This window comes from Amblyomma mixtum, chromosome 1, assembly GCF_055824585.1.
Source record: "Amblyomma mixtum isolate Tamu chromosome 1, ASM5582458v1, whole genome shotgun sequence".
NCBI classification, from domain to species: Eukaryota; Metazoa; Arthropoda; class Arachnida; order Ixodida; family Ixodidae; genus Amblyomma; species Amblyomma mixtum.
The window spans coordinates 49,110,024-49,134,251 of NC_143012.1; the positions used below are offsets into that span (position 1 = coordinate 49,110,024).

The 24,228-nt window shown below is 49.6% G+C and overlaps 1 protein-coding gene across 1 annotated transcript in view; it reads right to left on the reverse strand.

Moving 5' to 3' along the window:
- Positions 1 to 608: 608 nt before the first annotated feature.
- LOC149366288 (uncharacterized) overlaps positions 609 to 24,228 on the reverse strand; it is a 33,179-nt gene continuing 9,559 nt past the window's right edge. Inside the window, exons 3-4 of the mRNA XM_089570126.1 lie at positions 2,973 to 3,519; positions 609 to 2,875 (exon numbers count right to left, since the gene is read on the reverse strand). Of these exons, the coding sequence (XP_089426252.1) occupies positions 680 to 2,875; positions 2,973 to 3,519 (2,743 nt within the window). The 3' untranslated portion in view covers positions 609 to 679. The remainder of the gene's footprint in view (positions 2,876 to 2,972; positions 3,520 to 24,228) is intronic.

Genomic DNA, 24,228 nt, shown 5'->3' on the forward strand with positions numbered 1-24,228 from the left:
ATTTAACATAACCGCTTTATTTACATTTCATTAAACCGTATTTCTGTCTGAGCAGTTTCGCTATACATACAAAGTTTAAGGAGCCCTTTACAACGGCGCCCCTCAGTCTTGGTCGCGTTGAGACGTTATACCCTCATAAACCAAACACACAAAGCGCTGCCGCTACGAGTAATAGCGGACAGGCAAAGAATGACTTCATGAACCTGTGTTTTTACTTCTTATCCTATCATGCCAAGCGTGGCTGCATTGACTACTTGGTTAATAGATAGAAACACCAAAAAAATAAGCTGAAAAGTGTGAAAATGCACCTTGGGGGCGTCATTCCTGAAGTTCTTGCGATGTTGGAATTGCACTAATAGTTTATATCAACTTTTGGCGATTTCGCGGAAATGGGCATGACGCTGGAAAGGCTTCGCAAGACGTCCAAAAAGAATTCGCGCCCTCTGGGCCACGGCGCTCACTGCGTTGTCTCACTGTTTTCCCGGCACATTCTGACATTCTCGTCAGATACATACATAGTTCCACAGTTCCAGAGTTGCGCTGTCTGCTGCTATAATGCCGGGATGGGATTTAAGAGGGAGGTGGTGGTGGAAAACATTTATTTACAGATAAACTTCGGGAGGTGAGGTATGAGCTGACCCAAAGGGGGCCAGCCCTCACAAGTACTAGGTGGAGGTCCCTAGTTCGGGACCCCAGTGGCGTCGGCCGCTGCCCGGGCTCGCGCGACCAGGGCCCGTTGGGCCTGCAGGTCAGAGCAGCCGAGCAGGGTCGCCTCCCAGTCCTCCCGGGTTGGGTTGGGCTGAGGGGGGATAGCAGGGTTGGAGGGGCAGGCCCACACCATGTGGTAGATGTCCGAAGACTTCTCCGCACAGTGCGGACAGCTGCCAGAGAAAGAAGGGTCAAAGTGTTTTAGAGCTGCCGGGCACAGCAAAGTATTTGTATATAGGCGAAGCAGAAGCCGCTCCTCCGCCTTTGAGAGACCTTTACACGGGCGGGGATAAAGACTATGGCCAGATTGATAAAGTAAAGAAATGTCTTTAAACGAGTAAGCTGGAGAGAATTCGAGTTCCTGATCGTCGGGGTCGGAGGGGAATGTCCGGTGAGAGAGCGCGCGGGCGGCGGCGTCAGCTGCCTCATTTCCCTCAAGGCCCATGTGAGCAGGAGCCCAAACGATACGCCGGCGAGCGGGGTCCCCGGTATAGACGCTGTTTTGGAGAATGCGGTAGGCTAGATACGGTACCCAGCCCTGCTCGACGTTCCGACATGCCCCTCGCGAGTCGGAAATAATTGTTTTTGAATTGGAATGAGATGCAGCCAAAGCAATGGCGACCTCCTCCGCGTGTGTTATGTCACGGGCTCGGAAAGTAAGGCCGTTCACTGTTTTGGATTCGTGGACGACTGCGGCCGTGAACCATCCCCCATGGTGGGGGCCGGAGGCATCCACGTAGAATACGCCGGGTTTCGATCCATAGTGGCGGGCCAGGGCTTCCGCCCGCGCCAGGCGCCGGCCATTATGGTCCTCACGGTTCATGTTCGCGGGAAGAGGGCGCACGTGGAGGGCGCATCTCCACTGGGATGGAATACGTACGCGCTCTTCCATGAGAGTGGTGTGTTGGATGTGTAGTCGGGCAAGAAGGCGGCGACCCGACGATGTCTTCGAGAGACGTGTGTATTGGTTGGTCAAGTGAGCTTCCCGGAGCTCCCGAAATGTGTTCACCATGCCCAGCCCCAGGAGGCGTTTGTTGGAGGTGGTCACGGGGAGGTCCAGAGCCCGCTTAATAATTTTGCGGAGGATGACTTCGAGTGAATCCTCGTCTTGCTTCCGCAGGTGGAGGTATGGAGTCGAATATAGAATTCGACTGGTTACAAATGCATGCGCCAGCCGCAAGGCGTCCTTACATCGTAACCCCCCGCGCTTGTTAGAAACCCGGCGGACTAAGCGGCCCACCTGGTCCCCCACCTGACGGAGTTTGGCCAATGTTGTTTCTGACCGTCTGTCTTGATGTATAAAGAGCCCCAGTACCCGGACTTCGATTTTTTCAGGGATTGGACCTGTCTCAAGAGACAATGAAATTTTGGCTGTGCACTTTGGTGAGGGGCGTATGTGCACAAATTCAGACTTTTGGGTGGAGCATTGGAGGCCGCAGCGGCGAGCATAACGGTCCACTATGGTCGCCGCCTCCTGCAGGTTGGCCTCAATGTCTCCAAGGCAACCCTGTGTGGCCCAAAGGGTGATGTCATCGGCGTACAGCGCATGCTGTACACCGGTGACAGCGCCCAGCTGGGCCGGTAGGCGCATCATAGCCAGATTGAATAAAAGGGGAGAGAGCACCGCGCCCTGTGGTGTACCCCTGGTTCCTAAATGAAAAGGGCCATGTTCCTTATCCTGGATTCGAATGTAAGATTGTCTGTCTGTCAAAAATTGCCGAATGTATTGAAAGTCGTTTCTGCCGCAGTTAGTTTGAGAAAGGTGGGTGAGAATGATCTCGTGGGTAACGTTGTCGAATGCTCCCTTCAAATCCAAGGCGAGTACGACCTTGTCATTGTGAGCGCATTCGACGGGGTCAAGGACAGCCCGATTGAGTTGTAGCAGGACATCCTGTGCAGATCTCTGTGGGCGAAACCCGAACATGGTGTCCGCGAAAAGATGTTTGGATTCCATGAACTCGGACAGCCTGTCGCGTACCATCATCTCCATGAGTTTGCCCACACAAGAAGTCAGAGAGATGGGGCGGAGGTTGTCCGTGTTGATGGCCTTTCCAGGTTTAGGAATGAAGGTGACCAGGGCGGTCTTCCAGTCGATGGGGAGTGGTACTTCCCCAAGCCAGATTGAGTTAATGTAATTCAGTAAAGACAAGTATGTCGGGTCGGGGAGGTTGGCTAACAATTTGACTGTAATTTTGTCCCGACCCGGAGCGGTGTCACGTTTCATTTTTGTAATTCAGTAAAGACAAGTATGTCGGGTCGGGGAGGTTGGCTAACAATTTGACTGTAATTTTGTCCCGACCCGGAGCGGTGCCACGTTTCATTTTTGCCAGGGCCGCCCTCAGGTCATGGAGCTGGAACGGTTGATCCAGCTCAACGTTCTCAGAACCTGCATAAGAGTACGCCGGCCCGCGGGGGTCCTGGGTGGTGCACAAGTACTGGTCCCGGAGCTTGTGCGCCAACTGAGTTGTGTTGCCCTGAAAGCTGTGTATGGCTCTTTGGAGGTGTTTTTGAGTTTCCGTGCGTGTTTGCGTGGGGTCAATTAGGGCGCGAAAAAGTCGCCACGTGTTCCGGCTGGACATTTGCCGCGCGGCCGTGTTGCATCGTGCTACCCAGTTGGAGTCGGCGAGTTGGGCCGCATACTCAGCCGCTCGTTGAGTGAGCTCGGCGATGCGAGCTTTAAGTTTCCGGTTGTGCTTCTGCCGACGCCACCGACGGACGAGGCAATGCCGGGCCTCCCAGAGGTGGAGCAGGTGGTTGTCCACATCAGAAACCGCCTCTGAGAGCTGAATTTGAGTTTCGGAGGAGCGAACGCTGGAGACCAATTGTTCTGACCAAGACTGGTAGCCTTGTTCATGTATTGGTGTGGCAGTGTTATAATTTTGCCTGAACTTGGTCCAATCTGGGAGTCGGGCTTGTGTTGTTGGTCGCTCGAAAGGATATGTCCTAATCGTAATGTTCAGGAGGCAGTGGTCGCTGCCGAGGGTTTCCTCGGTGTTGACCCAGTCTGCATACTGAATGTTGTGGGTGAAGGTCAAGTCCGGACACGTATCCCTTGTCACGGAGTTGCCTATACGAGTTGGATGGATGGGGTCAGTGTGAAGAGTGAGGCCCAGCGTTGACGCAAGCTCCGCCAACTTGCGTCCCCGCTTCTCTTCACGGCAGTAACCCCACATCCGAGAGGGAGCGTTGAAATCGCCCACAATCAGGAGGGGGTCCCGACCCGCAACTCTCAGCGCGCGGCTAAAGAGGTCCGCGAATGATACATTCGGCAATTTCGGATTGCAGTATATATTGAGTATGTGTAACGGTGGGTCCTGCTTGCGGAGTGGGAGGAGGGTCACCATTACATAGGAGTATTCAAGTTGTATGTCTAAGTCGACCTGGTTGGCTGTATAATTTCTATGAACGCAGAGACAAGACGAGGGGTCCTGCTGGAACGTCGTATAATTTGTTAGTGTGGTGCCTTTCCCTGGCTCTTGGAGGGCAACCACCGCTGGCAAATGCTCAAAGGTTGATAGGAAAAGCCGGAGGTCGGCGCGCTTGGAACGGGACCGGAGCCCCCGACAGTTCCATTGAGTAATCGTAATGGGGGAAGCCGATTTGGAAAGGGGGGAGCGCCTATACCGAGGGTGTCCCGCCATGCTCAGATTTTGACGTGATAGGTGGTAGTGAGGCTGCCCCCGAGCCAGATACCAGGGGCTGAAGCTCAGCACCTGGAAGGGGGCAGCTGTCTTCGTCATCGTCGAGGTCATTGACTCGCCGGCATAATCTAGAGGGCCGACCAGATACGTCCTTAAGGGGGCCGGCTCTGCGAGAAAGGCGGGGGTTACTCGCGACGTGTTGAGTGATCATAGAGGGGATAGCCTCCATGACTCGAGCTATAAGGCGTTCCATCACTGTCTCCAACAAGGTGTCAAATTTGGCATTGAGACGGGCTTCGAGTTCAGCAAGGGAAGGTTCCATAGCCGGTGTCGCCGCCGTCTCGCTCTCCATAGCCTCTGTGTCGGGGTTACTAGGGGGATGGGGAGTTGTTCTAGCCTCTAAGGCTTCAATTTTGGCAAGTAGCATCTCGTTTTGGGCCCGGAGAGAAGCTACAAGGTTGTGGAGCTCAGCGTCAGCCGCCGAGCGAGGGGCAGGGGAGAAGGGGTGGGAGGAGGAGGCAACCCTGCCTGAACCGCTCACCTGTTTGCCATTTTTGACAGCGTTGGCCCAGGAACCGGCCGCGCCATTCTTGTCTTGGGAGCGGGCTTGCTTCTCCTGGCCGCCGTGTGGGGGCGGTGGTGGCACTTGACAGCCCTTGACGTCCTTCCCGCTGGTAGGCGTCTGTTGTTTTGAAGCGTCGCTGCCGACGCTACCAGGGTGATGTGGCTGCCTGCCCGTCACGCTGGATTTCCCGCCCTTAGGGGCGGCTGGCTTGTTGGGACGGTATTTTGCAGTGCAGTCCCGCGAGTTCGTGGCATGGCCACCACCACAAACTGCACACTTGGCCATACACTGGTGAGGGGCCCGCACCCCCTCTTTTATTGGTGCCTGCTGTCCACACAGGCCACACTTATCTTGTGCTGGGTTGGGGCAAGCGTCTGCCCGATGGCCGACAGTTCCACACAAGCTGCAGGCCGGAATAGTGCGCAAATACGGCTGCACTGAGACGATTTCAGAGTTGTAGTGGGCGTATTTTGGCTTAACCGTGCCGGCAAAGGTGAGCCGGGCCTTGTTGGAGTTGCCGAGCTTGCGGATATCCAGTAGAGTGCCGCTCCTCCACTGCACGCTAGGTTGAAGAGATTCGGACGTCTCATGGTTGGCCACCGTAATGACTCCATAACAGACGTCCTCTTCATGTTCTTTGAGATGGCCGGCGAGAGGCACATCTCCTATGGTCGATTTGATGGAAAAATCTCCCAGCAGACGGTCTGCGACGTGGGCGTTCCGGATGCTGGCGAGGATCAAATTTTGGTCCTTGCATAAAAGGAGGCTCAACTCGGACGCCTTAGGCGCCCCGAGGAAAGCGCCGAACGCGGCACCGAGCTCGCCGTATTGAAAGACGTCCCGGATGGCCAATGACTTCCGGGGCTTTATGACGATGACAAAGTCGTCTAGGTGAAATTTTGGTGAAGGCTTGGGCCTCCACTTGGTAACAGGGTTGCGGCCCTTTGGGCCGGCGTCCTTCGCCTTTTGCGAGGCGGGAGCTTGGCGGGTAGCAGCAGCCTTGTCGGTGGTTGGCGTGGCGTTCACCGCTATCTTGGCCTCGCGTCTGGACCGGCGCTCAAGCAGACGCAGAAGATTTGCATTGCGGATCGAGTCCGCGGGTGCCGATTTGGGTTCCACAGTGACGGGAACGGTCGACCAAGACATGGCGTCCGGGTCATAGCCGCGTTGCAGAAGTGTTTCTTCCATCTTGCCGAAAGAAGCGGCTCCCTCACAGCCGAACGCCGGCGCAGCCGTTAGGCTTAGCGTCGGCGCCGGAGGCGGGAAGGAAAAAACCGCGTTAAAATTTGTAAAAGGGGGCCCACCTATATGAATTTGGTGTCCACGGGTGCCGATGAGCTTGCCGAATCCAAAGGGAGCGAAATTGATGGGATCCAATGACTTGAGTCGTGGCTCCTGTCAAAAAATGACGGAGCCGAAGCGCCACACGTCTTGCAGACGCCCGCCAGTAGGCGTTCCCCCAAGAGGGAGGCGCTTGTAGTCCTGTGGGGTTTCGCCATAATAGACTGACGAGATGACAGAAAAGGCATTGATATCTTGTATTTGTACCTAGTGTAGTTTGCCGCCCTACCCCTGTCTTTCTTTTATCGCTTTCCCCTGTCTTTTCCTCTTCCTGTCCTTTTATTTCCGATAGCCGCAGCTCAGGTGCTTTAGGTTTAGTTGGCAGATACCGCAGCTAGCAACTTCTGTTCCTTCCATTTGGTAGCGAGAGCTACACTACGCCAGCCGCTCGTGAGGTCAGCGTAGATGCGAGCTGGGACTTCGCACCACGAGTAAGGCGTCGCTCCGAACGGGAGATGTCGTTCCTTTGTAAAATTGAAAATTAGTTTTTGAGGAAAGGGAATACGCAATAACTGTCTCACATATCTCTATGGGCACCCGAACCGCGCCATAGAGGCATGGATAAACAGTGGGATCATGGAAATCCTTTATGGTTTATGAGGGTTTAACGCCCCAAAGCGACTCAGGCTATGAGGGACGCCGTTGAGAAGGGCTCCGGAAAATTCGACCACGTGGGGTTCTTCAACGTGCACTCACATCGCACAGTACATGGGCCTCTAGAATTTAGCCTCCATCGAAATTCTAGCCGTCCGCCTCGTCAGTTGTGCGCATGCGCGGAGTGTCGTCAGAGATGCGGCGGGTATATATATCACAACGATAGGGAGCATGTGGTAGAAATGGACAGTTCGAACGAAGCTAGGGCTCGCCGTAGGTACGAAGGCAAGAGGAGGCGGCAAACCGATTAGACCGAGGAAGAGTGCGTTCGATAAGCGACGTCGGGAAGTCACAGGTAGACGAGCCCGCTTATCAGACAACAGTGCATCCACGATGACAGATAACGATGAATCGAGTTCTGCGCCTCTGAAAGAAGCTAGACTCTCGCTACTCTACCAGGCTCAACTAGAGCTAAACTACAGCCAATAATTTTTACTTTATTATTATTATTACCAATAAACAGCCACTAACAACAAGAAGGATCTCCAATTATGGCTACTTTCGAGTAAGATATGTACAGGTGAAATGAAAAAAATATTACCTTTATTATGATGGCAGAAATTTTCTTTCATTAGAACGTTTCATAAAGTTTTATAGCCGAAAGCATGATTTTAATTCAGTCTGCAAAAAGATCGAGACTTTTAACGGAAGCCAACAGGCCGCGAACAGAAGGAATGCGTGTTGAACTTATCTCGGTGTTAAGGAAGGCTAATTCTTTATCTTTTACCCGGAAGGTAACTGAGCAGGAATTTTAAGAAAGACCACATACAGCCAAGGGATCCGAAGATCTATTACCGCCATAAAATGTATGGTGTTTTTGCTTTGGTTAAACCAAGTGAGAAGCGGTAGCTTCACGCCTGGTTAGCCTGGTAAAGTATTGTTATGGTGTTCGTTCAGCGTTTCTTTGGTATTTTCCAGGCTAAGCCATCGTGAAGCTATCACTTCTCACTCGGTGAAACGAAAGCTAAAGTACCGCTAATTTTTTTTATTCTCGCCTGAACACGTGACGTGACGGCCTAGCACGTGAAAACCATATGTGCACTTCGTGCCAGGTGCGCCGGTGTTACTCGGTTTAGGAGGCCGTGACGTCATGGCCTAGCACGTGAACACTGCATGCTGACTTATTCCTAGGCGCTCCGGCGCTCCTTCCGTCATGTACTCAGTTAAAGATAGTGTGACGTCACGCCCTATCACGTAAACGCCGCGTTTAGGCTCCTCGGTGAGCCCACAGTTGGTCACATGACCAAATCGTGTTTGATGTTGACGTCTCCGGCTTTACTTTAAAGTCACCTTCACCCTTGACCTGTCCAATTGCTTGACCATTGGCCTGATCATTGCCCATACACCGGTTCTCCAAACTTATACACTGAAGGTTTGACCTTGGCTGACCCTTGAAGGTCGCCGGCAACGCACGGCGATCTCAGCCCGAAACTTCTAGTAGTGAAGCTACCGCTTCAAATGACGTACAGTGTTCTATCCAGAACGCAATGAGGAGGGCTGTTGGGGCTTCCGCTATCAAGTGTATATATGCCGCTTGGAAACTAACTTTGAGAATGTTCACCAGTGCGTGTTCGCTGACTGTTGGCTCCATTTGATTGTACCTATTTACTAACTAGGCGCTTCGATGAAAAAACCAAGGGGGCAGCGCACCATAGGCGGCATACGGTGATGCTGCGTTCTGATCCAGGAGGTGCAAGTGGCTTACTTTCTGCTTTTAATAAACAATTTTCAGGTAAAAGTAATTGTGCTATTAATTGCTCATTAATCAACACCGCAAAATGAAAACAAAGACATCCTTTTCTATGTTTGTCATAACAAGCATGTCATGACAAACACCTCATTTCCGCACCCTTTTCTGGTTTATAGCTCGTTCTCGTTGAGAAGCATTCGAACCAATGGCCTGTGTACGCATGTGCTGCCAGTGGTTTTAGGCCTGCGAAAGAGTGGGTTAGGGATACGAGTTCCTTCGTCGGGAAATTCGTCCCATTCAAAACTTTCGAGGCTGGCAATGAGCCATTGTAACACGAAGGAACTGATGGGCAACTCTAATAATTCGAACCAAATCACGGGAAGTGCCAGGTGGAGCCTATCAATGAGTTTCTCCGTCCAAGAAGGAACCTCTTCTCAGAAAAAATATTTTTTACGCATTGGTGCGCATTTGGGCACCACCTCCTGTACGCATCCGCTATAGTTAAGACTGGGAGCCATCTGTCTCCAGCGCTAGCGATGCATATGGCTATGGTGGTTGGCAGATGTAAAACGCAGCAGTGTTTGTAAGGAAGTTCTTTAAATAGACAGCATACTTTTGAATATCCTGCACACTGCAATGTTGCAGGCCTGATCCCTGCACTTCAGTTCGAAGACTAGCCGCTGCGGTGGCTCAGCAGTTATGGCGCTTGGCTGGTGACCGCAAGACGTGGGTTCGATCCCGGCCGCGGCGGTCGAATTTCGATGGAGGCGAAATTCTAGAGGCCCGTGTGCTGTGCGATGTCAGTGCACGTTGGAGAACCCCAGGTGGTCGAAATTTCCGGAGCCGACCACTGCGGCATCCCTCATAGCCAGAGTCACTTTGGGACGTTAAACCCACTACGAGGTCTGTTAGAAAAGTGTCCGACCTTTGGCCGTAGAAAAAAAACTTGCATAACTGGAGCGTTGCAAACCTAGTCACCTTCAAAGTAGTCTACTTGGGACTCCACACACTTCTCCCAGCGGTGCTGCCATTGTGCGAAGTATTCCGCAAAGGCCCCTTTCGGAATGGAGTTTAGCTCAGCTGTCGTTGCACCCATAATGTTCTTCCTTGTCTGAAATCGCGCTCCTTTCAATGGCCTTTTAATTTTGGGAACCAGCCAGAAGTCGCAGGGGCCATATCAGGACAGTAAGGAGTCTGTTGAACTACAGGAGTCTGGTTTTTCGCCAAAAAAATCTGAATCGAGTGCGAGGAATGTGCAGGAGCATTGTCGCGATGGGTGCGCCAATTTCCTGTTGACCTCAGCTCCGGGTTCTTGCGCCGCACAGCATCACGTAGGCAACGGAGGACATCCCTGTAGTACTCTTTGGTCATTGTTTGACCCTGTGGAGTGCGTACTCGTGGTCTGCCACACAGAGGGTGTCAAAGAAAGCAGTCAGCATCACTTTCACATTGCTGCGCACTTGACGGGCCTTCTTAAGTCTTGGTGACATGGAATGTTTCCACTGTGACGACTGGGATCTGGTTTGCGGTTCGTACCTGTACACCCAAGACTCGTCACCAGTGATTATGATGTTGATGAAGTCGGGGTCACTGTTTGCGGAATCCAGCATGTCCTGTGAGACTTCAACACGAAGCTGATTTTGCTCCACCGTGAGCAGCTTCGGCACGAATTTCGCCTCAACTCTCTCCATGGCCAAATCTTCGGTGATAATGGAATGTGCGGAGAAATTGCTCATGTCCACCTCTTCCTCAATTTCTCGGATAGTCACGCGACGGTCCCGCATCACCATAGCGTTCAGTTCGGCAATGACCTGGTGATTTTGGCATGTTGATGGCCGATTGGAGCGTGGCTCGTTCTCCACCGATGTGCGGCCATCTTTAAATCAATTGTACCACTGCTTAATCTGTGTGCTGCTCATAGCATCGTCACCGAAAGCCGTCTGAATATTTCGAATGGTTTCCACTTGGCTGTCGCCCAGTTTATGGCAAAATTGGAAGCAGTAGCGCTGCTCCTTTCACTCCGCCATTTTCCTTGCAATAAAAAACCGACGAGAGCACTGCGCACTGCCTCACTCAAATGCTGCGTACCAGCGACTGACGCTATCGGCAGGCGGGAAAAAATTCGTGCATGCGCATGAAGGTTCAAGGTCGCCTGATGCAAGCGCGCTTGTTTCATATCCATCAGGTGTTCGCAAAAAAAAAATAAAGTCGGATACTTTTCTAACTGACCTCGTATAGGACGTTTCTGAACGGTGTGTGACGAAAGGTTTGGTTTTGGTTTGGTTTTATGGGGTTTAACGTCCCAAAGCGACTAAGGCTATGAGAGACGCCGTAGTGGAGGGCTCTGGAAATTTCGACCTCCTGGGGTTCTTTAACGTGCGCTGACATCGCACAGTAGACGGGCCTCTAGAATTTCTCCTCCAAAGAAATTCAACCGCCGTGGCCGGGATTGAACCCGCGTCTTTCGGGTCAGCAGCCGAGCACCATAAACACTTTGCCACCGCGGCGGCGTGTGTGACGAAAGTTTGATAGAGAGCACTGATGTCTAATATGCACTGTTAAAGGGGGTTTCTGATATGCTCTAACAATTTACTAGAGAGGATAAAACTACTTTTGGAGAGAATAGAATAATACGGCTACAGCTGTGAACACTAACGAATTCTTCAGCATTATGGCGATTTATTTATTTATTTAATTATCCAAGTTACTCACAGGATCCTTTACATTGGAGCATTGTGTGAGTGGGGCAGTACATAGAAGTTAGAGAACAGCGCAAAAAAAACAACGACTGAAGAGAAACGTTATATAATAGTTAGCAAGAGGCACTGAGTAGAATACAATTACAGAAATACAATACACAATATTTAGATAAGTTTCAAAATGTGGCAACATAGAAATGGAACACGATTTGACAGTGAGGCTAAAAAGTGCACAAGTTGGTTCACACTAAGCAGTAATAAAAGAGATTTTTCGCAAGAACGTAGAGAACTGAGACACTAGGCGAGGATTGCGGTTATCTTATCACGAAACGTCGCAGGATTTCTGGTATTAGTACCATCGTCAGGAAGGCTGTTACAATGGTTTATGGCACGTGGGATAGCAGATATGTTGAATGCTTTTGTATGACCAAAAATACGCGTAAAGCTGCTATGATTATGGAGGCGATGATATGTGCAACATGGCCGTAACAAATGTAATGTGTGACTGCGAAGACTGAAAACCATTTTATGAAATAAGCAAAGTGATTCTAAAGACTCCAGTGATAGCGATAACTTGATCTTAGTTATGCTGGAATGCCGGTTATAATCGCGAGAGATGAAGCGTGCAGCACGGTTCTGTATATAGATTCGAGATTACGTGTTAGATACGCTTGGTGAGGTGACCAGATGGGTGATGCAAATTCTAGTTGTGGGCGGACAAACGTCTAGTTTTCGAGTGTCAGATGGTGCACCATGAAGATTACGCTTTAAGTATCCAAGGGTTCGTGAAGGCTTGGCTGTAATTTTATTAATGCGTGTCTACCAGGAAAGGTTTTGATTTAGGTGATTGCCGAGATATTTATATGAGGACGCTGTTGTCACATGATTACTGCTGAGCGAGTAGGTGAAAGAAGAATTTGAAAGTTTACGGCTTGAAGTCATTAATTTACACTTATCAGTGTTAACCGGCATTAGCCACATGGAACACCAGCTTGTTATATGGTCTAGATCTTTCTGTAAAGCGATATGATCGGTCGGATTAGAAATTTTGCGGTAAATAATACAGTCGTCAGCAAACAAACGGACGTTAGAGGTAATGTCGGTTGGCAGATCGTTAATATATATTAAAAATAGTAACGGGCCCTGGACGCTGCCCTGGGGAACACCGGACGATACTTCAGAGAGAGAGGATGAGCAATTATTTATACTGGTAGATTTTTTGCGAAATGAGAGGAAATTTCTAATCCATGATAGCGTTGATGAGTCGGTATTTAAAGCAGAGAATTTGGCAACTAAACGGCAATGTGCTACCCGATCAAATGCTTTGAAAAGTCGATGAAAAGACGATCAGTCTGTTGGTTATCATTCGTGTTAGACAGAACTTCATGCGTAAATTCCATGAGTTGCGTATCGCACGACAGCCCTTTACTAAAACCGTGCTGATGAGGGTAAAAAAAGCGGTTTTGTTCAAGATGCTGCGCAACGTTTGAAGCAATGATATGTTCTAGAAGCTTACATGCAATATTGGTGAAAGATATGGGTCGGTAGTTACTGATGTTACTTGTGTCTGCAGATTTGAACACGGGGATGACTTTGCCTATTTTCCAATCAATCGGAAGTTCACCTGTAGATCAGATTTAGCCTTACACGATCTCCACACCGAAATGTGCACATATCCACCCACCTATGTGCCATCATGACATCAAGACGAGTGCAATGTTTTGTCAAGACGTTGTAATGCTAATTTGTAAATAAAAGCGGTATAGTGTACTTAAGGGCGACTCCAATGCTATGCTAGGAAAGCTCGTGGCAATATGATGCTACAACTTCAGTTATACGACAACCAGTGGCAATCTTTCAAACAGTTCGCACAAGAGCCACCTTAAGATTCATAATACTTTCTTCCGCAAACTGCAGAACAGAAAGTTGACCGCGGAAAGTCCGGAAGACGAGTTAATGATTCTGAGAAATTGAACGCAGCTTCTTATCTGGGGACGTACACCTCAATATTATTCTCGGGATAAATTTGCTCAAGACGCTCAGGAATATGCTCGAGATGGACGCCTGTGCTGCTAAAAAGAATCGGCATGAGATCAAATGCCCGTAAAAGTCGTGCGCATTGCTGGAAAGACCATGTACGATTCTAAAGCGCTGCGCCCAGACTCGTTCCTCATGGCAGTTCGGTGCTTGGCATAGTAACGGCCTCTAACCTGTTCTCGCCAAAAATGTGTATATCGTTGTACAAATTGTTCACTTTGTCAGAATTGGTATACAGCGCTTTCACAGACTGCTGGCAAGTTTTTTCTATTGCTGCTGTGTTGAGTAAGTGTGGCGCGATTGCCTTTTCCTGCTTGTGAGCGCAGGTTCCGTTCGTTTAAGCCATCGTTGCGTCTGACGGATTGTTTCCCGTTACATGTTCTCTCAAGACACTTCCCATCAGATATTTCGCCCGTTCTTCCAAATCGATATAGCAGTTGTTTTGGAGATTCTCATTGTGTCTTCTGATATGCGTGATTATGTTTCTTAATGGCGTTCAGGCATAAACTGTATTTGAGTGTACGTTTCTTCTTGGTTCCTTCTTCTGAGTTCTTGCTGAGTGTATATTGCAAAATGTTCTAAAAATATTCGAGTCCTATGCTTTTACCTGCTCATATATAACGCAATGTATACGTTTGTCATTCTGTACCTCGCTCATTATGAAGAGTACGTAAAATGCCTCTCTCAGCAGAGCACAGTAACTGTGCTGTTGGCTACTCATTGCTATTTTGCGCTGAGGTCATGATCAGCGAACGGAATGTTGTTGAACCGCTAGGAATTTTCTCTCCGGGACGTTCCTGAAATGATCGAGCATTGCTTTACGACTTGTAAAACCACAGTACTCCTTCCCGACGTATTTCATCCGATATGAAGAAGCGAGTTATGTGATTTCGAACTCAGACCGCAACTTTATTGTAATGAAATACGTTGATAGATCGAAGTTCATGATCTTTATTTTTGCGCTGTGCAGCCTAAGGAAAACTGGTATGATCCGTCTTTTCAGCGAAATCCAACATCAGCGAAAACATTTTTCATCTTAGGCTCATCTGTCAACAGAAATTTTTTCCCTGAAATTAGCGCTTTCTCTTGTTTGCCCGGTTAGCCTAGCCTGAATTATAGTGTTCGTTTGGCATGTTTCGTCTTAAATGGATTTCATGGTACTTTATTTGACTTTTTATATTTTAACATACATACTATAACCGCTTACAATAATAAATACCTTGTTTAAGAAAACACCGCCGCACAGCTCAGCGCATACAGGTTTCAACCTCCTTAGTTTCGGTTTCTTCGAAATGAAGGCACAAAATATGCGCGGTCGGCTTGAATACCTCCCCCCCCCCTCCCCCCGACGTCAGCCTATTCTTCACGCAGTGTATCGAAGAAAGGCTTTAATGTGGCCTTAAATACATCTGATTACGGAACTATATGATCGTTTTCATCATGGTGACCAATGTGAAATTTTTTCACCAATTCAATTCATAGCCGCCAGCTCTCATTCAAAACTACGTGGTCGCCCTCCTCCGCATGGAGAGATCTACGCAAGGAACATTTGGATTTGAGATAGTGACACCACCAATCTAACATGAAATATTAATTCCGTCGTACCTTTAGGACCTTTCTGGCTTTCTTGAAACAAGAAGAAAATCCTCTTTTCGTTCTCCGAAACAAAAAGCATGTCCTTACATGAAACCTTTTGCTCACCTATGGCTTCGGCATTAGGATTGCGGAAAAAAGCTAAGAACACAGCATCAATTCAAATTCTACCACACTGAACAAAATGTGCGGGTGTCTATGCACTTATTTTGTTTTAAATTAATTTTACATGTGTCCTAAACTCTTTCCATTATTCTCGCAAAAAGCGTCCCTGGAGTTCAGTGTTTATTCACAGTTCTTGCAAAAAATTTCTGAAGACCACATGCAGCAATTATTTAGAAGAATTCTTGCCATAAGCCTAATACGGAGAAATAGATTCGAATAGTGCGCCAAGCAAAAAAGCAGGCACTTTTATACCCTTCACGACCTCAAGAGTTGTCGGTGCAGAAGTTGCGCAAGACCCTTCTTTAAGAAAGCTGAGTTTGAGAAGGGTAACAAAGACCTTGATAAGGATTGCATACCATTAATTAAGCCCCGGACTAAAACGACTGAAGAGGAATACTGGGCATACAAGCATAGTCAACAATGCTTTTATACAAATTACAGACCAGGATGGATATTACTGCGTATTTTTTAAGCATGGGAGGAACATGCCAAGTAATATCACGGTGAAATTTTTTTACAAGAGCTCAACGGTGGCTGCAAACTTATGTGCATGGCAGGCGAGTGGAAGCTAGTAGTTGGGAGAGAGAAGAGACTGCCGGTTGTGCATCGACACCGTTTAGGAGTAACGTATGGGCAGTTTGAGAATGGTGCGACATTCTCAGCCCATGTTGTAGACTGTCTTAGAGCGGCGAGATGCGTAAAAGCTTCATGTTCGGTTGGTTGGTTCATGGGATTTAACGTCCCAAAGCAACTAAGGCTATGAGAGACGCCGTAGTGGTGGACTCCGGAAATTTTGACCACCTGGGGTTATTTAACGTGCACTGACATCGCACAGTACACGGGCTTCTAGAATTTCTCCTCCAAAGAAATTCAGCCGCCGCGGCCAGGATCGAACTCCCGACTTTCGGGTCAGCAGCCGAGCACCATAACCACTGAGCCACCGCGGGTGTGGCTGTGCCCTTCCATTGAGCAGCACAAAGAATTGCATTACTCTCATCCACATCTTTGGAGACATGTAGTTAACGTGGAAGGCGCCGTCTGGTCTGTAAAAGAACTTCAGCTATATTCATGTCGTAATTTTTGGTGGCGCGTCAGACACGCTACCACAAGGCCAAGCAGGCGCGAAAAACCTGAAAAAATTTTTATCATGCCATACAGTAACAGAGAGAATTAACATTCCTTAAAAAATATTAATGGAATTTTTGGGACCGATAGTGGCAGCAGTCAGCACCAGCTCATGCTTTCAAAGCGCTGACCGATACTTTAATCTGAGCCGCTTGGGCCGCCGCGCCACGGGGGGCATGCTTACGGCTTTGCGAAGTGCATGCGCCGCGTCCTTGCTGTGAGCGCTTATTTCCTAGCAAATTATGAGGCAGAAAAACAATTCCACCCTCAGCATTCCCGGCTTAGCAGAGGAGAATCGTGAGGCGGCCGTATAGGGGTGTTCTACCATTTCTGTCCTCTCGAGCACTAATGACAATCAAATTTCAGTGATTAATATTGACACGTGGATTAGAGGTAGAAGAAGAAAAGAGCGCAATCGGTAGAAGTAGTCGGCACTGATGTGTAGGTCTGTTTTTATCTCGTAGGCGTACACAGGTCCGGAAGCGTACCCGGCACACCTCCACCAGATGTGTAACAGTTGTTACACTTAAAAGGAACTGCAGCGGCTGAACGAGGGCACCAGAGAAACGGACCTACACTTCAGCGTCGTCTACTTCTACCGATTGTGCTCTCTTTCTTCTTCTACCTCTAATTTACGTGTCAATATGCTAAGCAACTCAGTTTTACTCTGCCAGTTTTTCTTCCCACTGATGCTACCGCCAACGTGAACATGTCATTGAGCTTGGAGCATCCATTTGCAATGTCAGGCGCTGTAAAGTGTTCATCCTTGATAATACGCAAATGAGGATTCAAGTGTTCCATGAAGCAATAGCGATAAATGTGGTTCAATTTTATCAAGAAATGCAGGAGATAAAAAAAAGGGGGACAAGCCGAATCTTCCGTTTTGTTGCGAGCGGGGCTCCCACAGTACTGTCTCCGGTGGAACAAGTTGCTCAGTGAAGATGGCTGCAGCAGCGCTTCTGAAGAGAAGGATCAAGCGTGCGTCGAATGAAGTCTTGGCATATGGTGTGAAATACTGCCATACCTGTCGATCGTATACATATGGATTGAGTGTAACTGCATGGAATAGACACTAGATGTCAAACTCTGATATTTACTGCTTTAATTTATAATCGGCTTACGAAGAACCCACAGCAGTGTCAAGGAATACTCACTAGTCAGTTGATTATCGATAAACTTCTCACTCTTTTCTATAGCAGGCAAGAAGTGCGATGACATGACTAACAGTGTTCTTTGTCGAAGCAAAAATTGTAAAGATTACGAATTTTCACGAACCGCTGAACTTCACTTCTAGTAGTACGATCAATTGGAGTTGATTTTAATGTTGTGCCTGTCAAACTAAATAGTGCTGATTCTAAGTCTCTGGATTTCTATTGAAAGGCTAGTCATCAAAGAAAAAGGAATGAAATAAATACTTACATGTGACTAATTAAGGGCTACTTTCTTCCGCATGCGTCTGGCGAACTGTCATAAATTTGAGGAACATACAAGGCCGGGAATGAAGGGGCTTGATATGACGGATGAATGAACGAAGACCAACCGACACGAAAACCTAAGAATGAATAGGGGAATGCTTACACTACTATCTATTTTAACTTGTGGCGTTGAACAGTGACAAACCACTCTGCAATTAAATCGAAGAAAATGCTTTAAGTCGATGTTTATGACGCAAGAATATGAACAAAAAACAATCGCATGCCACCGGAGGGATCCGATCGCACCTTCCTTTGGATGACTGTTGGCTTACTTTATTTTTAAGCCATTAAGAACCCATATTTCCTTACTGTTCTCTGCTAAATAGCATTACGAAGGCCGCGGTTCTGGAATCTGACGCCGTAGCTAGAATAGAGGGTTATCGCACAGAATCGTCCCTCATCGTTCTTTCACGTTCTCAGTGACGCTCGTTTTAATACAAGACGTAATACGTCCTCCGCGATGGGCAACCGTGGCACTGATGAGTTTTAGTGCCTCTCAAGGCAAGAAAAATACCCCCTAAAGTAAAAGACTGGGCAGCCGCCGGCCTGGTACTGCACCACATTTGGTGCTCGTAGTAGCACATTTTAGCGGCGACGTGAGGTTGCTTTTCTTCTATTTTCGAAGTAGTTATCTTTCAGCCCTGAACTAGTTATACCGTTAGTTACCCACTGATGAGCACTAGTTAACAGAAGAAAAATTTTAAAAAGTGCCCCTATGCTTTTCTGGCTTCAGTGACAGTTGGCTTCATGTACTGGTACGTCATGGAGGTTATCAACAGATGAAAGGTGCAGTAACTACTGAATAAGTCTCGGTGGACACCCCAAAAGTGAGGTAAAAGACGGAAGGCGCGACCGAAAGATGAGGTGCCGTAGTGGATGGCTCCGGAATAACTCACATCAGCAGGCGATCTTTAACGGGCGCTTACATCGCACAGCAAGCGGATGCCTTTGTGTTCCGCCGACATCGAAACGCGGTCGCCGCGGCCGGGTTCAAAACCTGGGTGTTCTGGCCGAGTAACGGAGCGCTATACTCCCTGAGCCACCAATGCAGGTGTACAACATAGCTAACTCCTCATGTACCTACCCTTCTCGGCTAAATAGGCTAATTAATGAGGGCCTCGTTTATCGCTGTCTGGTTTGATTTATTCGGGTTTAACCTCCCCAAGCAACTCTGGCTATGAGGGACGCCGTAGTGAAGGGCTCCGGAAATTTCGACCACGTGGGGTTCTTTAACGTGCACTGACATCGTACAGTACACGGGTCTCCAGTATTTTGCATCCATCGAATTTCGACCGCCGCAGCCGGGATCGAAGCCTCGTCTTTCGGGCCAGCAGCCGAGCGCCGTAACCACTGAGCCACAGCGGCGGGACTGTCGCTGTCTGGATTAATAGGTAACATAACAGGGTTCTCGCTGACGTTCCGCCTTTACCGTTTGATCAGGTTCTACGTTACACTCGTGCCAGTAATGGGCGTAGTGCGTACCCCGTTATGGACGACGGTGGCACCGGTGAAAACTTTTTTTTGGTTACGTTACAAACAACTTAAACACTCCGAAAGGAAATATTGAAGAGACGCCGCCATAGCCCGGTTGCTGTAGCGCAGGACACGACATTTGGAGACCTTGGGTTCTTACCTCAACGGCGGTATTTGGGAGTTCCTTCTTCTACTTTCTATCAAATATTTGTTGGCAGGAAAATTCCACTAATAATTTTCAATTTATCAACGCTACATTGAAAACCGGAAAGGAGTAGAAACGGTCCCATAATCTTTCACTGCTTTGAATGATTGCTGGCTTGCTTCATTCGTACGCGTTGTCGAGTCCCTCGTTTCTCTACGCTTATCTGCTGAGTAGCGTAGGATGGCCCCGTTCTGGCAGTCTTGATGAGAAATATAACATAAAAGGGTTACCGTACAGCTTCCGTCCTCACCGTTTGACCAGGTTCCTGCGTGACACTCGCGGCAATACAGGACGTACTACGTCCTCCGCTACGGACGAGGATAGTATGTTTTGAACATTAGGAAGTTTAGATTATGCGCATCATAAATACCTCCGAAAGGAGATGACTGGACAACCGCCTCAGTAGCTCACATGGTAGATCATCGGGTGGGAAATTGAGTCGTGGTCGGTTCGGAACCCATTGGCGTCATGAGGGCCGCTGCGGTGGCTTAGTGGTTATGGTGCGCGGCTACTGACCCGAAAGACGCGGGTTCGATCCCGGCCGCGCGGTCGAATTTCGATGGAGGCGAAATTCTAGAGGCCGGTGTACTGTGCAATATCGGTGCACGTTAAAGAACTCCAGGTGGTCGAAATTCCCGGAGCCCTTCACTACGGCCTCCCTCATAGCCTGAGTCGCTTTGGGATGTTAAACCCCCGTAAACCAAACCAAACCTAACCATTGGCGTCATGTGGTTGTTTTTTTCTGCTACTTTCTAATAAAGTGTCTTCAGCGATGAAGTTATGTGGCACTATTTATTTCTTATTGATAAACGCACAAGTTAAAAGAAGAGAAAAGACAAACATTTTTCTTTGCTTTCCTTCATTCATAAAATTGAACAAAAATGGATAAATTGCTAGCGCGCGACTTTGCTCGACAGGGACTTATGTGTTTCCCTTAAAACCTGCCCATGAGCAGAGAATATTACCTTGCGCCACTTGAGCGGCTTGCCATTCCTCGCAGCGTAGAACCTGAGGGGAATAGCTTATCTCTACGCGACTCACTTGACAGGATCAGCCACAGTAGGTGTTCAAAAGGGATTCCGCTAATGATTTCATGTTATTTCCCTTATGTTCACTTATGTCAAACTTATGTCACTTATGTACAAATCAAATGAGGGCGATTCGTGCGCAAATAAGCACCGCTCAGATGGAAATTCTCAGCCTCTCGGCAGCGACCAAGCCTCTCAGTATGCTTGCATATGTTCGCGACCAATACCGACGAGAATCTTATGGAAATGTCTGACTACGAAAACAATGTGGATCCCATTTAGAATGCGTTAAATTCCGATCATGCACTCGTGTCAAATACGCCACCCTACCATAGTTTCATTTTAAAGTGACATGCTTCCGACGCGGCTCTGCATTTCTGCATGGGCGATTTTCTGCGTATAGCTCAACATTCATAAAATCTGATATACATATATCTCCTTAGAAATAGAATATGCTCTTTTAAAATAAAGTTCTATTCTGTGGGCGGTCGCCCACCAGCCGCTGCTGTTATGCGAGACAAAGATGAACACGTTCAGCTTTCAGCACAATACGCATTCCCCTCACATTTCATGGAACTACTGTCGTCGTTTCTACTGACGTAAATGTTGTTGTTCCGTAAGTCGATGCGATAATCAATTACATTAAACACATCTGTACTAGGTACTAGTTGCAAACAACTGGTTTGCAAAACTGAAAATATGTCGCATTAGTAACATTATTCTTTACAAGTTTGTCCGTCGGCTCCTTTGTGGGGGAATATAATCATCAAAAGAAAGATAATGCGTCCCCGTCTAAAGCAATTGATAATGCGCGTTTATTAAAAAAGCGCTTGCTATTTATAAAAGTCAACGGGTACGAATATAAAGCAATAGATGGCCCACTCATTTCACCATGTTTGATCAAATGTTCGATATAATGCGATAAAGGCCATGTAGAGTGGGGTTTGAGCGCAGTTTCATTGCCTGGCAATTAATGAACAGTGAAGATCTTTATTAACGGTGTAACTGAATAACACTAGATGCCGCTCTTCTCGCAGGAAGTTTCGTATTGCTGCTTATTGCACCGAGGCCGCTTCCTTCCGCTCGGTAGGGCTTCCAGCGGTACATATGTAAGGACGATATTCGGCAATAGTTGGCCGTGTCTGAGTGAGACCACAAAGAAATTGTGAGAAAGTGCATGGTGCCCAATGTTTAAAATATTGCCACGCGCCTAACGCGCCGCGCGGCCTCCGCGCTGAGTCGAAGACGACGACGAAGCGGGGTGGGCTCTCGTGGCGCGCTGTTCTGTTCTGTGTCGTGGAGAGAGAGAGAGAGAGAAAACTTTTATTGCTCTTTCAAGAGATTCGCGGAGATGAAGACTTCTTGGTCGTCCTGCTTGGGCGCTGGCGACTTGAGTCTTCGAGCAAGGGTGGGCCCTCAGTCCAGGGCTCCACTGAGTCGTGCCGCTTCAACAGCGTGCTGTACCAAGGCCCTCTGGACCTCGAGCTCGCTGCTGGAGAGACAGCTCTCCCATTGCTCCTCACTCGGTGGTTGATAATTGTGGAATGCTATGTTTCTTTCGCACTCCCAGGTAATGTGATAGAGTGTAGGTGTACCGCCGCACCAGGGACAGTCTGATCTGAATTGCGTTGGTGACATTTTGCTGTATATGTACAGGTTAGGAAAAGTGTTCGTCTGTAGCCTACGCCATCCTACAGCCTCTTCCCTAGTCAGTGCTCTGTGTGGTGGTGGATACCTCAATCTAGTTCCCCTATAAAGTTGTAGGGTCTCTGCGTAGCCTCCCTCGCACGTGAGTAGCCGTAACTCCGGGGCGTCCGATAAGCCTGCTCGGTAAGTGAGCCCTCGAGCCAGGCTGTCCGCCCTTTCGTTTCCTGCTACGCCTGCGTGAGCTGGCACCCAGATGATATGCTGTATAGGCGTTTTTCCAGCGGAAGCTGCCGCCTCGCCGATGATCCTAAGGGCGATGCCGCTAATGTTGCCCTTCGTATAACTCTTGCATGTTTCTTTCGAGTCCGTTAGAATGGAAGCTGGCTCCATAATTAAAAGAAGGCTCCCGGTCTTAGGTTCTTCCCGACGTCTACCTTCACGGCTCCTCTGGTCGTGACACTGGTGGAGGTGCGGCCGATGCTCCCTACTCCTGAGGACGACTCGACGCGTCCGCCTCTTGTGACCACCCCTGTCCATCGTGCCAGCCGGAGGATCCGCGGCCTGTCCCCCGAGGCCCTTCCTATTGTCAACGCGCCTTCAACTACCACTCCACTCATGGCGACGCCACTGCACGCCCTGCCTACGACTGTCCCTGCAGCCAGCCCCACCTATCTCACCCTTCAGACTCCACGCACGCCTAAGCCCTTTCACGGCGACCTGTTTGAAGATGCCGAAGACTGGTTGGCTCAATACGAACGGGTCGCGACCTTTAACTGCTGGGACGACGCTACAAAGCTGCGTAACGTTTACTTCAGCCTTGAAGACTCTGCACGAACGTGGTTCGAAAACCATGAGACTACTTTCTCTACGTGGCCGGACTTTCGACGTCAGCTCCTGAGTACGTACGCCAACAGCGACCGCCGGGAGAGCGCAGAGCGTGCACTGTCCTCTCGAATTCAGCTTCCCAATGAGGGTGTTGCCATGTACGTCGAGGATGTGAAGCGTCTTTGCGATCGCGCCGATCCGGCCATGCCTGAAGAAAAAAAGCTGCGGCACCTGATGCGCGGCGTAAAAGACCAGCTCTTTTCCGGCCTCGTGCGGAACCCGCCCAACACCGTCGCGGAGTTCCTGGCCGACGCCGTGCACATGGAGAAATTGCTGCGGCAAAGATCCCATCAGTACGACCGGGAACTGCGCCAAACGTCGACTCTATCAACGTTGGACCGGTTCGACCATGATCCCAGGACGAATCCGGACTCCCTTCGCGAACTCATCCGTTCCGTGGTCCGCGAGGAGCTGCAGCACCTTCAAGCCACCTTTGCCCCTCGCGTCGATTCCGTCACCAGCGTCATCCGCGAGGAAGTCCGACAGGCACTCAGGGCACAAGACGCTGCAGCTGTGCCGGCGCCGCAACCGACCCCATACGATCCCGCGCCGTACCCGACTCCTGTCCAGCCAGTCACGTACGCGGACGTCGTGCGCCGCGCGGCCCCATCTCCCGGGCCTTCGCCTTACACCGCACCATTGGTCGCGGTGCACTCTGCCCAGCCGACTCCTTACTGGGCGGATAGGCGCCAGGCACCGCGGAAGACTGACCTCTGGCGCACTCCGGATCAACGCCCGCTCTGCTACCACTGTGGTGAGGCCGGCCATCTCTACCGGCGGTGCCCCTATCGCGAAAAGGGACTACGCGGTTTTCCTGTCGACAGCCCCCGTCCACGCCCTGGAGAGCGCCCTGAAGACATCGCCGAGTATGTCACCCGCCAGCGTAGTCACCATCTCCTCCGCGCCGCGAGTCGCGATCGCCCTCTCCACGCCGGTCTTCGCCCTCTGGGTCCCGTTTCGCCTCGGGACAACGTGGTTCCTCGAGCCCTCGTCGGGAAAACTAGCTCCGGCGGCCTTTGGAGGCGAGGCCGCCGAACGCCGTTCCGACGCAAAGCTTCCACCGCCGCAGCAACTGAATCGCCCCGACGTCGCACGCCGCATCGCTGCACAGTTTTCCCCGACGCGCCTTTCGTATCGCCGCGATGCCGCAACCCCAATCGCCGACCCGCTTCCGCCGCCGCACCGACCCAATCGCCCCGACGCCGAACGCCGCATCGCCGAAGAGTTTCCCCCAACGCGCCGCTTGAATCGCTCCGACAGCGCAACCCCAGTCGCCGACCAGGTTCCGCCGCCGCAC